We start from the raw sequence: 14,424 nt of genomic DNA on the forward strand, positions 1-14,424 counted from the left end.
ATGCGTTTATGCAGCAAGCTTGCGTCAGTTTTTAGACACTTTAAGGCAATTTATCAAGTGAGAATGAGAAATGCAACTCATTGACTTCATGCTACGTTGATATTGTATTGTGTGTATAAATAATGACTTTTTGATGTATAAAAAACGTTGTTGAAAACTAAAGCACTATGATTGATATACAAATCTGAACAACCTAAATCTTCAAAATGCATCAGTGTTGTTTCTCTTGATAAACCATGATCCAGTTGTGACTTTGTTGGAAATCAAAGTTTGCTGGATCGACCGATGCAGCACAATACTGTTGTGAATTATGTTGGGTTTAACAGCTGTCACTCTTGCGGTAGCTTTTCTGAACAATGTAAGCAATGGTGCGCACAGAACTACTTGGGAAGCTTTGTAAATCTACCCACTGATTACTCATTAGAGCTGATGAAATTTAGAGTTTCAGTAGGTGCAAAACCAAACCAAACATTGGTAAGAGGCTTCAACAGAGATATTCAAGAATACTTTTTTTTTCAGGAATTCTGTCTTTAAATTAAAACAAGGACAATACTGATTCACAATCTTGGGCATTGTGTGGTAGGCCCTCAAGGGATATATATGTATGTGTGTGTGTGTGTGTGTGTGTGTGTCCATGCAGAAGGGATGTTGCAGCCTTGGGCAGGAGCTTCCACCCACACCCTCCATTCAGCATCTTAATGCCAGCACACTGAGAGTGAGTAGCACTGTCATTAGGCTATGGTCCACACAAGAAACATTTCCCCTCCCTCTGTACTGTGAAGATAGGGAGAACGGTCTGCTGAAGAACAGTGGTTGAGGACTGCATGTAAAGCCCCCAATGACTGCATGTGGTCCCTGGGCCACCTGTTGCTCACTAATGGTTTAGAGGATGCTGGTGAACATTTTAGTATTGAAGATCATTGAAACAGTAGTGGAGGGTCCAAAGCCTATAGATATAAACATGTCAGCTTGGGAGCTCTAGTTAACTTGGAAAAGTGGTCCTCCTTACGACTTGAAGCCTGCTAGTTTTTGCACTGCCCCCACAACACAAACAGACAACACAACAAAGTACAATATTCAACACATTGTAATAGAAAGTATGCTTAAAACCAAACACAATAATGCAAGAAGACCCTATAATTTGGGAAATGTTGCACCCCACATCCACAACTTTTGTGCCTGGGTGTTTTCATTTCGATAAGTGGATAGATATTGGCAGTGGTTGACAAATCACCCAAAAATCTACTCGCCACCTAGTCCCGCCCCCAATCCCGCCCTGCTTGGGCGGCCATGAGGAGGTCGCCACAGGGTCAAATCCAGTCGCCACGGGCCTGTAGGTGAATGGATTTGTGGAACACTGGATATTGGTAATAGATAAATACACACTGCAGAGTACATTGCATTACGATCTTATGAATAACAACACTGCAGATACATTCATGTGGTCATGGTCACACTTGGCCTGGAGTCCTGTATTTCTTGTTTATTTTACAATGTCTGATACATAGGGCCACTTATACTGAGGAATATAATTTGTTCAAGGTTTAGAGAATATCTATATAGATTTACACCATTTACGCTGTGTTCATTCTTGGGTAGATGGCTCGTCGCTGCTCTTTACAAACTAAAGGAAGACTTGAGCTATAAGCAAAAGTGTAAGTTCCCTGCAGACATTGCGCTGGTTCCACCTTCTCCGCTAAATTAGATGGCTACAGAAATGACCAAAATGAATATTTTTCTGCAGATCGTCATGTGAAGGGATAAGTGGTGGATAGATATTAAAATTGCATTCCCACCTACTGTAGATCACTTATTTGGCGTTTGATTATAATGTACACCTGATCACTGCAACTTTGGTATCTTGGCAGCATTATTTTCATTATACTGTATACATATGGGCTTTGGGGACCCCTGGAAGACAGCCCTTTCTGCTCCATATCTTGTAATTGCTATAGCATGGTGCAACACGTGCTTTTACTTTCTTGCATCTGCAGGTTCCTTAGGTGGACTGACCCTTTTTTATGCAAACATTACAAACCATTGTAATGATGGAAGAATGTGTGTGTCGTGTGTGGGTTTGGGGGATCTTGCTGCTAGTGTCCCCGAAATGCAGAGTTCTGCAACAGAGGCTCTTTTATTCCCCTTCTTAATGGTGTTAGCCAGTACAGTTTCTTCCCAGTCTCTGTTTGGTGAATGAGAGAAAATGATTGCTTATTTGTTGCACTTTTGCAATACATTCACTCATGCCAGGAAGATGCTGTTACATCATTTCTCTGGGTCCTGAATATCACACATAAAATATGGAGATTAATTTTAGAACAGAAATATAGAGGGTTGCTTCATATTGTCTCTCTACTCAATCATGATACTTTGTACAACGGAGTCAACAAAATATATATTGTTTCTTAATACCTTCATTGCTAAGAAAGAACACTGGGGCATTCATATATAATTCGGCATGAATAACTCATCTTCTTGAAGTGCATTGATGAATAGATGCATTTTAAAGGGGTTCAAAAATAAACACTTCGAAGACACAAAATAAATTCTGCAGAAAATGTGAAAATAAATACGTGGAATAAAAATAACACTTGCTTTGTTTCAAAGATGATATACAAAGGGCTTCAGTTTTCTCCTTTACTACATATAAATAGAACACACAGATAAAGTGCAGACAGAAATATCGAAGTTCTTCCAATTTTAACCATTTGAATGTTGAAGAGTCCTGAAATGCATCTCGGATGTCATGGAACCACTGGGGCTTTGTGAAGCTGTTGGCGGTTTTCATGAAACTCCTCAAAAGTACAGTCATTTACTTGCAGCTTCTTGCCTTTTGTTTAGATTCAGAGTAGATGTTCCTGTTACAAGCTGAAGATCAACACTTTGAGATTCAGAAGCTTGTAAAGTAAACCATTCCTTGATTCAATACATCTCCTTATTTCTTTAATTGCCGTTCTCATTTTTGCATAAAATGACACTCGCCCGGCTCTTATCCTCTGAGAGATCAGCACTGAAGGTTGCTTTAGAAGAGTCTGCTTTTCAGATATCTGAAGTACCCTTTTTAGCCTCTAACAGAATATTGCTTCTGTTTTACGATGTATTTGTGTGTGCGAGAGGACTGCCTCGTCAAATGAATATATTTAACTGCAATTTTTTTTAATAACCGGTATTATTACAAAACTTAGGAACCTACGCCAAGTAAGTGTGTGTAATGTTTTGCACAAGCCAAGCTAATAAGTTAACGTTTGAGATCAACGTCTTCATTTCTTTCGGCATGTTACATTATGTACTTTAAAAAAACATTTTTATTAGGTTTCCACAACTTTATGGCAGCGCTTTTGTGCTCAGAGTTCCAAGTCATTTAATGATACTTTTCGTTTATTTGGAAACCTTTTTTCTAGTTCCTCCAGAAATGTTGATTGCACACACCTGATCGATAAGCAAAGGCCGCCCGAGGTCACATAAAGCCCCCACACGGTGCTCTACAAGTAGACACATTGGGGCAGTTTTGGAAAGCATTGCGCCATCATTTTTCGTACGGTGTGGCCAAACGGTGTTATGTCCGATGTTATAATGCTGTGTTTGATAAAACACTTAGGGTCCTATGCTAGCAGCCTTCATAAAGCAACTCGCTGGTTCTGTTACGCCGCCAGTTTTTTCAGCGTTGCTATCACGGTATGCAATGTGATTTGGATGACGGCAAAAAATGGCGATTAGTGCTTTCGCCGCCCACTTATCGAGGCTTTCTGAATTGCTGTAGGCATTTTTGGCCGATGACAGCTAAAAAGCCTCGATAAGTCGGTTATGAAGGCTACTAGCATAGGCCCCGTAGTGCTTGTGAGCTTGCACACTTTGTGCTTGTGAGTTGCACACTTTCTGCTTGTGAGCTTGCACACTGTGCTTGTGGGCTTGCTCACTTTATGCTTGTGAGCTGCACACTGCTTGTGGGCTTGCACACTTTGTGCTTGTGAGCTGCACACTGTGCTTGTGAGCTGCACACTTTGTGCTTGTGAGCTTGCACACTTTGTGCTTGTGAGCTGCCATAAGATGTAATGTCTACATCTACAGAGCCACATTGTGTCCCGTTTAAGTGAATAGGACCTAAGTAACTAATACACGACCTCTTTCTCGTTCAGACCTCCAGTAAACACAGAAAATATCTTATTGAGACATAAAACATGGTATGGTCGATAGTAGAGATCTGCAAATGTCTTCACATTTTCGTCACACTTTTTGTGGGGTTCTCTGAAATGTCATGTTTTTGTGAGATTTTTTGCAAAAGTTTACATGGCACATTCCTTCATTTTTGACAATTTAAGCAGAATTTCCCCACAATTTAACAATTTTTGCCACAATTTCACCACTTTTTGCCACAATTTGGCAAACATGGCAGTATGTAAAGGGCCGAGAGTTATTGCACATGGACTTTTATGCTTGAAAAAAATCAAGTGGCAAATCGCGCCATTTTTGAGAATTTTGTTTAAACAAAAAAAAATGGTGAACGTGTGGGACAGAGTCACACAGCTTTTGTATGTATACCGTATACATCCATTAGGTAACCCTGCCTAATTGTATATCCAAACTAACACTTGGATATGCACATCCATTGCAAGTCACACAAACAAAAACAATATGGTAATAGGGTAATTTGCCTATTTATACTGTGTGGTGTACACATGCAGTGCAATACTGTAGCTGCTACAGTGCTGCTGAAACAAGTTGAAACGCAAAGTTCTCTCCTGTCTGTATTGCTTCTATAATACAAGAGATTTGTTTTGCCAGTTGGCACAACATTGAAGTCTATCGAAAATGTTTATTATGTTGAGTATTTCGTGCAAAATGCCTGAAAAGGAGCCTCCAGTATAATAAGTTCTTTCAACATACATTATATGAAGAGCCTTTGTTTGTCTAGTCAAGGTTTTCTCAATCTGCAAAAGGTCTAAGAGAACAGCATGGAAACAGGTTCCAATTGTATGGCGAAATGAGTATGAAACCAGCCGCTGAGAAACCCTATAGCTCATTAATATAAATAACATGATACTGCTTTCCTGATGTGAGGAAACTCATCTCCAATCCGAAAAAAAACCCCCAACTCATTCTGAGGTGCTGCGCAAACGCATTCCCAGACCAGATTGGAACTTAGTCCAAAATAAGTTCAATGAGAACGGCTTTATATCCCCTGTCTCCAAACCAAGTGTGGAGACGCTGCAAACAATGACAACTCTGACATGCTCTCGGACTGAGAAACGTGGGAGATGGAGAAGATTATTAGGAGCTATAAGAGGAAGCAGGATGCAAAGTCAGACGGGGAAACTCCGTTTCTTTTCGGTTTATCATTTGCAAGAACTAACACGGTCATTTTAGAATGACGTTTCTTAACGCTTTCAGCGCAGGAGCAGGCTGCAATGAATTGTAGGATAATGTGTCGCTTGACAGTAAAATATATGACGGATATAAGGGGCTTCGCATCCTGGGGCAAAATTAGAGCAAAAGACACAATCATACTTATGAAAAAAAGCAATCCCGTTGAAAGTAACTGACGTTTTTACTTTGAAAATCTGGTGCGTTTTTTGGGGGGGTTTTTTGCACTGATTTTGTTGTTCCAGTCTTGCAGACTTTCGTTAATGATCCCCTAAGATTTCATATGAACGAGGAGTTAATCATTCTCTCAAAAAGGCTCTGCTGTCCCTTTCAGCGGTGAAAGGGTTAAGAGCTAAGACATGTATCGTGCCGTTCGCAGCGGTTGTCTTCAGAATTCTACGAGTAAATATTACTTTCTGGAAATTGGCGTGTATTTTCCAAGCTCAAACCTGCTCTTAACATGACGAGATTGTTATTAAACCTTTCCTTTGCGTCTTGACCTCACACACAAGCCGTTGAACTTCATGCAGGCGACTAGCATTGTTTACAAGATTGAACATTAAGGGGCCTATGCAGAGAGCAGCGCTATTTCGAAATTCGCCATTTTTTGGAGATAATCGCGCAGAAAACAGCAGAAAATGGCGAGTTCCGAAAAACGCGCCAATTTTTCTTTTCTATTTGTAAAACTCGCCTCGCGGCTGGCGAGAACCTCAATCTCGCCAGTTTTAAAAATATCCGTATGCAGAGAGGCGCGAACGGCATCTAGCGGCTGTTCGCGCCAATAAAATGGCGCGATTGTCTCCGTTTTGCCTCGCCAAAAAAAACTGCCGCTCGCGGCCATTGCAAAGGGGAAAAAAAAGGCGCGAATTTGTTTTAACACATTTCTGAAGCGCGCATCTCGCCAATTTAAACTCGCCACACGCATCCATGTTAAACATAGCAGAATTCGCACTTTTCTGCATATGGAGATTAAAACTCTCCAAAAAAGCTACTTTTTAATAAATTCGCCAATTTTACAATTCGCTGCTCTCTGCATAGGCCCCTAAGTAGCTATTCATACACGTTACCTGTTTGTAATATAACTCGTGTGCCATGATCTTTGTCATGAGACATCTTTCCCTTTGATAGCTCTTATTGCGCCTCCCTTTCTCAATGGAATCAACTGCCTTTTACACTCCCATGTAGTATCTAACTGCTCCATGGAGTATCTCTCTCTGCTCCATGGAGTATCTCTCTCTGCTCCATGGAATATCTCTCTGCTCCATGGAGTATCTCTCTCTCTGTTCCATGGGGTCTCTCTTTCTCTGTTCCATGGGGTCTCTTTCTCTGTTCCATGGGGTGTCTCTTTCTCTGCTCCATGGGGTGTCTCTTTCTCTGTTCCATGGGGTGTCTCTTTCTCTGTTCCATGGGGTGTCTCTTTCTCTGTTCCATGGGGTGTCTCTTTCTCTGTTCCATGGGGTCTCTTTCTCTGTTCCATGGGGTCTCTCTTTCTCTGTTCCATGGGGTCTCTTTCTCTGTTCCATGGGGTGTCTCTTTCTCTGCTCCATGGGGTGTCTCTTTCTCTGTTCCATGGGGTTTCTCTTTCTCTGTTCCATGGGGTTTCTCTTTCTCTGTTCCATGGGGTCTCTCTTTCTCTGTTCCATGGGGTCTCTCCTTTTCTCTGTTCCATGTGGTCTCTTTCTCTGTTCCATGGGGTCTCTCTTTCTCTGTTCCATGGGGTCTCTCTTTCTCTGTTCCATGGGGTCTCTCTTTCTCTGTTCCATTGGGTCTCTTTCTCTGTTCCATGGGGTCTCTTTCTCTGTTTCATGGGGTATCTCTCTGTTCCATGGGGTCTCTCTTTCTCTGTTCCATGGGGTCTCTTTCTCTGTTCCATGGGGTCTCTCTTTCTCTGTTCCATGGGGTCTCTCTGTTCCATGGGGTCTCTCTTTCTCTGTTCCATGGAGTCTCTTTCCAAGGAAGCAATTTTAATTAACTGGTATGGATTTTGTCCTTAGCATTGCAGTGGTTTCACCGGTATATGAGATAATATAATACATATTGTAAATATGTACATTTTCTACATCTATTGATTTTGCAGCTGTGAACACAGTAAGTAGCTCAATGCTGCAGAATACTCAGTAATTGCATAGTGGCAGCAGTTCTTGTGACTGTGGAATGTAAATACCCACAAAATCTTAAAAAGGGTCAGGCAAACAAGAACATTGTCTGCAAACACTGCATCTAATGTAGTGAAATAGAATATTTTCATTAGGTTTCTGACCTCATTTTTCCTGATCCATCGATCTCTCCCGGCGGCCGCATAGTTACCGGAACAAGCGGAGTGCCAATCGCTGCTATTTTACACCATTACTTTTACACACCACTAGTGTGGCGTTTTTATACTGTCGCCTCCCTTGATGGTATTGGGACATTTCATGACTATCTAGTTTAGTGACACCAGTATTGTATAATAAAGTCAAGACGCTAAAGCTTTCAAGAATTGTTTCCACTAGACACCAGGTAATAATTATAGTAAAGGAAACCGTGAGACTAATGTGAATACTTTGTAAGTTTCATTTAAATGGTTGCGTCTAGTCGCAAGAAACAGAGCAAGGTATCCGGCCCTGGATAAGTATATCTTGTAACATTTAGTGATCGTCCATGTATTTTCAACCCCAATGAGGGGGGGGGGGAAAGTTTATGTGACTGTCTTTGAAGTGGTTGAACAATGTCCGCTGCTAGGGAAAGACATTTTGGCAGAGATTTACTTAACGGAAACCAGCCTTAGGCCTTGGCCATGTTTGGCGCTTGCTCGCTCTCGCTTGCTGCCGCTCGCTCTACCTGGAGCTTTTTGCTGTCCTTACAGAGGAGACAGCAAGCGCTTGGGAGGCGGGTATCACTGTGTGTGTTGGTAGCTGTCAGTGTGTGTGTCACTGGGGAACGTGTGTGTGTGTGTGTGTGTGTGTGTGTGTGTGTGTGTGTGTGTGTGTGTGTGTGTGTGTGTGTGTATTATATAATATTTTAAAAATTAAAAAAAAAAGACATGTTGTGAGAATAAATTATTTATTAACATTGTGCAACTTTGATAAATATATTCACGCACACACACACACGCATACACATACACACACACACACACACAATGCACACACACATGCACACACATATACATACACACACGCGCACACACACACACACACACACACACACACACACACACACACACACACACACACACACACACACACAAAGGCACACACACACATGCATACACAAAGGCACACACACACACACACACACAAAGGCACACACACACACACACACACACAAAGGCACACACACACACACACACACACACACACACACACGCATATACATACACACACATACACACACACACACACACACACACACACGAGACATGGATCGGGGTAGAAGGGGGACAGACCGTCAGGGGGCGGGCGCGTCACTGGCCGGGGGCGGGCCAGTGACATCACGGAGCTGGTTCGCCCTCATTGGGCGAACCGCTCGCGTGACCGGCCTGTCTCGCCGGCAAGCGGGGGAATTTTAAATTCCCCCAAGACCTGCGCTTCCGCAAGCGCGCGGAAGCGCAGGTGAGCCCCTACTAAAGCCGCTCTAATTGCGGCTGTAGGGGCTCAGTGCTGAGCGGGAGCGCGCCTCAGCGCGCTTCCGCCAGCAAGCAGGTAACATGTCCGGGGCCTTAAGGCTCCTTACAGCGCTGTTACGCTGATGGGTGCTAATAGGGATTAGCACCATTTAGTAAATGTGGCACTTTATCTCCAAGACGATTTGTATTTATTAATAATATTTTTTTTTATAATTATCGTAAGTAACGCCACTGATGGGTATGGTTAAAGGTGTAGTCCTTCTTAGAAATGTATAATGTTGCAATAAAATGAAAGGCTTCGGTTATATGACAACATAAGCGCCATTTTAAATGGTTTCTTTATAAAGTAACTTACATTAAGATACACATATTAAACCTGTAAATTCACATGGGATTTGTTGCAGTACAGTATATTCCAAATTATCATACCGGAAAGCACAACAAACTGATTATGTCTTTACATACTATACTGATTTTTATTTCACCATACAGTCGCCACACGCAGACGTACACCCACCCACCCACACACACCCACCTACCCACAATACACACACAATCCCCCCCCAAGCACAATACACACACACAATCCCACCACCACAACACACACCACCCACAATACGCATGCAGAACCCCCCTCCCCACAATACACACACACAATCTTCCTCCCCCCGCAAGCACAATACGCACACACTATCCCCCCCACCACAACACACACCACTCACAATGCACATACAGAACCCCCCCTCCCCACAATACACACACAATCTCCCCCCCCCCCCGCAAGCACCATATAGACCCAATTTCCCCCCCTGCCCCAAACACTATACACACACACAATACCCCCCACCCACCACACCACACATACAATCACCTCCTCCTCCCCCGCCCCCCTCACCATAACACACATACAATTCCACCCACCGTAACACACATACAATTCCACCCACCGTAACACACACATCCACTTTTACCTTGGGGGGGCACTGGAATTTGGGCCTGACCTTCTGCGTCTGGCTTCGGGGCCCGGGACAGTTGTCCCGCCTCTCCCCCTTGAAAATATGGGACAATTCTGCATTCCAACAGGCCTTTCAGGGACAATTGAATGGAAAGGGGGACCAATGCCTTATATACAGTGCGCGATGTCTGGCGGACCTATCTCACCAGCAGCTCATATGCTAACAATGTCACACCTGTGACTTGAATTTTCAGTCAATGTTGGGTTAGGTTAAAAAAAAAGTTTTTGTTTCACAGCTGTCTTCCCAATCTCAGCCCGTTCTCCTGCACAACCCAGATGCCCTTAGGAAAAAGACCTTATCTCCGCAGCCATCACGCCTTCGATCTGCTATTTGCATCCACTTCATTATCTCTCAGCATTATCTGCGCTCTTATTCCTGTTATCTTTCCCTCTTTGTTACCAGAGACCTCCAGAGCAGGGTACAGGACATCGCGTCCATCTATTCGAATATAACTGCTTATTAAAAATCGGAAAGTTATTTTAAATTAATTTGCCGAGCCAAAATAAATATAGTCCTGGCTCTTATACTGAAAATACAGCAGCAGGACAGGACTATTCATATTATCGTGGCTAGTGAATGTACAGTATACAAAAGCTACAATATTCCTTAGGGAGTACAACAAATACACATCCTATCACATTGAATTCTAATCCGTTTAAAAAGTAATGAGCCCACTTGTCCTTGTTCCCCCCGCAAATGTTCTTGCACAAAATCTATAGTATATATCAATTTGCAGGGTCAAAATTATATGGGAGTGTTCAATATTCAACAATATTCTCTCTTTCTTTTTTCCCATTAGATTTTTGTAAAAGTTGGGGTTAAAGTTGCCTTGTATTCAGTAGGGTTGGGTGCCACTTCCCTGTGCTGGAGAGGATGTTGGTCCTGTTAAACTTTTCTCCAGCCCTGAGAAGATATTATCGCAGTATAATGAAGAGGACGGAGACCAATAAGATATTCATGTTTGCCATTTCCTGTATTCTTTTTCTAACCTTGCATGCGACCTTTGTCTGGTCTCAGAAAATGCAGCGGGGTCCTACTGTGTCTGTTTGTCACGCTTTTACGTGTTAGACTGGTTTATAAGCCACTTCCAACATCGCTATAATAGGTTACAGGCGTAGCCTACATAACTCTGTTATTCCGAGTCCCTTATTGGCTACAGAGCATGCAGAGCACCTTTGTGGTTACTGCACCATTTCATATGATCATTTCCTATTGGTTTTCTTCTATCCTCTACAAGTTCTGATTTCAGAACAAAAAAATGATCTATTCCTTGTGAAGCTCCTCGTAGTTCTCTAGTAACTTGTTTTATTTCTCTTCCCAACAGCTACACAAAATCCAGGAGGGGATTGGATACGCAGCTTCAAGGATGCCTGAGAAATAAGGACAACTTAATATACAAATGAAGAAACTGTCGTAAGCCTGACTTCTGAAGAGGGACACACTTGTCTGGGTTTAGTAGTGACTGGCAAACCCATACTTTTTATATCCTCGAACGCTCTCTTGAAATCATAGCTGGCTTGTACCGCAAGGTTCCTGAACACCGGAGGAGATGATGAGATATACGAAGTCATACTAAGTTCACCTGAGATTCATGGGAAATCTTGAAGCCTGAAGCAGAGCTCCTTAAATGTCCAAGGAATCTATCTTTCCTCAACCCTGAAATTTAAGAAACACACACAGATTGGTCTTGGTATTTTAAGATAAGGACATTAACCTTCTCACACATTCACTGATTTCCCCCCTCCCCCCCCCCCTTCCCCCAGCTCACAGAGAGCATTACCATGGAGGAATATGAATTCAGCGTTAAACAACTGCAACCAAATGTCATATCTGTACGTCTCTACAAGCGCAAGGTGGGGGGCCTGGGGTTCCTTGTTAAGCAACGAAGAAACAAGCCCCCTGTGATTGTCTCTGACCTAATCCGTGGTGGGGCAGCAGAGCAGAGTGGGCTAGTGCAGGTAGGTGATATTATTTTGGCTGTGAACGATAGGCCACTTGTAGATGCCAGCTATGAAAGTGCCCTGGAAATACTCCGCAGCATTGCATCAGAGACCTTTGTGGTGCTCATCCTTAGGGGTCCTGAGGGTTTCACAACCCACCTGGAGACAACCTTTGGTGGAGATGGAACCCCCAAAACCATCCGGGTCACCAGACCTCTGTGCCCCAAATCCAAATCAACAGACCTGTCAAGTCAGAGCCTGTATAGCAAAGATCAGCAGAACCGGTCGGACAGTGCCACAAGCTCGGCTGGCTCTTCTTGGCAAGAAGTTCACCACCTGCTTCATTTAAATGGACTAGAGGAAGTCAAAGGTGATGATATCAGCATCGGTCCCTGCCTTAATGGTGGAGCGGAAAACAATGACATCCTGAAAGAGATTGAACCTGTAGTGAGTCTCCTACAGGACGCAAGAAAGGAGTTAAATCGAGCAGGCTACCAGCAAGTGGAACAGAGGGATGCAGGAGTTCAGGTGGAGAGGTAAGTCGGAAGCATAAGGAACATAGAATCCATTGATTTATTGCCTGAGGTTAAAGCAAATACATAAGGAAGTCATCATGTAGTCTCCACACATTAAATATAAATATACATTTATTTAACTGAACAGTGCAGGCTGGTAAAATACCTGTGAAAAGTAATTAGGTTTTGAGTTGACAGCGTTTCCTCCAGAGTTGCTTTAAGACGCATGATAGAAACAGGTGAGGATATTGCTTATTAGTGTTTGATGCAGAGAGAAATTCCTTCTTCCTCCAACCTTTTTGAAGGAGAAAGAGGGGTGATCAGCGCTCGGCTTTGGTTGGGTTACATTGGGGATGAATGATGAATATTTGAGGCGGGAGTTGAAATCTCCTGGCTCGCACGGGGGAGACGGGAATATGTGTCTTTGTTTTTTCTTAAATTAAATGTGACCAATGGAGTCTCTTACATGAAACCCTTTAAGGGCTTTATATGAACCTGTATAGGATTGTAAAGGTATTGCTATTGAAGTTTATTCACCCCTCTTTCACTGCCGAGTGGCCAAACAAGCTTTGCAAACCTTCTCTCTACCTTTTGTCCCCATATTTTTATTGGGTCTCAGACTTGTTGGTAAAATCTGTGAAAACTATAGTTTATAGTTAGAAGTACTAAAAACATGTATTTATTGTCGGCTTTACTAGGAGAAAGACAGCCCATCAACATTACATGTATTATTATCATTTATTTGTAAAGTGCCAACATATTCCGGAGCGCGGTACAATGGGGTTACAGACAGATGTAAATAACATAAACAGAGCGACATGTCAGTGGTATAGCTAGACAAGTGCGGGCCCCCAAAATGTCAGTGTCCCGTTAATATTCATTCTGATTGCGATTTTATTTGTCCCTCCCCATCCTGTCCCTGATCCCCTCCTCATCATGTCTTCCTCTTCTCATATCATCATCTCTCCCCCTCCTCCACATCATCATCCTCTCTCCCCCTCCTCTTCCTCATCATCTTTCTCTCTTCTCCCCACAACATCTCTCCTGCACTCCACCAGCATATCTCTTCCCACCCCTCCGAGCATCTCTCTCCTCTTCCCCCCCCCCCACCCCCCAGCATGTCTCTCTCTCTTCCCCCCCCAGCATGTCTCTCTTCTCTCCCCCAGCATGTCTCTCTCCCACACTCTGAGCATGTCTCTCCACCCCCAGCATTACTTTCTCTCACCCCCCCCCCCCCCCCAACTCTCTTCTTACACTGCTCATATCATTCTCTCTGTTCTCCCCTGGTGTATTTATCTCATTTCCCCCTCATGTCTTTCCCCCCTCTCTCTTCTCTCACACATGCCATTCTCTTTACTTAACCCCCATATATTTTCCCGTCATCCTCTCTCTAATAACCTGAGGTTTCTTTTCCCAGCATCTTTTTCTCTTTTCCTTCCCATTTCCCCCTCATGTATCTCTCCTTCTGCCTCTGATTGCCTCTCTCTTTGCCTCTCTCTCTCTCTCTCTCTCTCTCTCTCTCTCTCTCTCTCTCTCTCTCTCTCTCTCTCTCTCTCTCTCTCTCTCTCCCTCTTTGCCTCTCTCTCTCTCTCTCTCTCTCCCCTCTTTTGCCTCTCTCTCTCTCTCTCTCTCTTTGCCTTTCTCTCTTTGCCTTTCTCTCTTTGCCTTTCTCTCTCTCTCTCTCTCTCTCTCTCTCTCTCTCTCTCTCTCTCTCTCTCTCTCTCTCCTCTCTCTCTCTCTCTCTCTCTTTGCCTTTCTCTCTCTCTCTTTGCCTCTCTCTCTCTCTCTCTCTCTCTCTTTGCCTCTCTCTCTCTCTCTCTCTCTTTGCCTCTCTCTCTCTCTCTCTCTCTCTCTCTCTCTCTCTCTCTCTCTCTCTCTCTCTCTCTCTCTCTCTCTCTCTCTCTCTCTCTGCCTCTTGTGACGGGAGGGGGTAACCAGGCTATATAATAAAGGTCAAGCTTGTTTGGTTACCCCTTCTCCGTGTA

At 43.4% G+C, this 14,424-nt stretch overlaps 1 protein-coding gene across 7 annotated transcripts in view; it reads left to right on the forward strand.

The window, feature by feature from the left end:
* NOS1 (nitric oxide synthase 1) overlaps positions 1 to 14,424 on the forward strand; it is a 197,413-nt gene that overhangs the window by 110,938 nt on the left and 72,051 nt on the right. For all 7 annotated transcript variants that reach the window (XM_075568100.1, XM_075568103.1, XM_075568102.1 and 4 more), the window contains exon 2: positions 11,309 to 12,460. In XM_075568100.1, the coding sequence (XP_075424215.1) occupies positions 11,766 to 12,460 (695 nt within the window). In that variant the 5' untranslated portion in view covers positions 11,309 to 11,765. The remainder of the gene's footprint in view (positions 1 to 11,308; positions 12,461 to 14,424) is intronic.

The sequence above is a fragment of the Ascaphus truei genome, chromosome 13 (assembly GCF_040206685.1).
Source record: "Ascaphus truei isolate aAscTru1 chromosome 13, aAscTru1.hap1, whole genome shotgun sequence".
NCBI classification, from domain to species: Eukaryota; Metazoa; Chordata; class Amphibia; order Anura; family Ascaphidae; genus Ascaphus; species Ascaphus truei.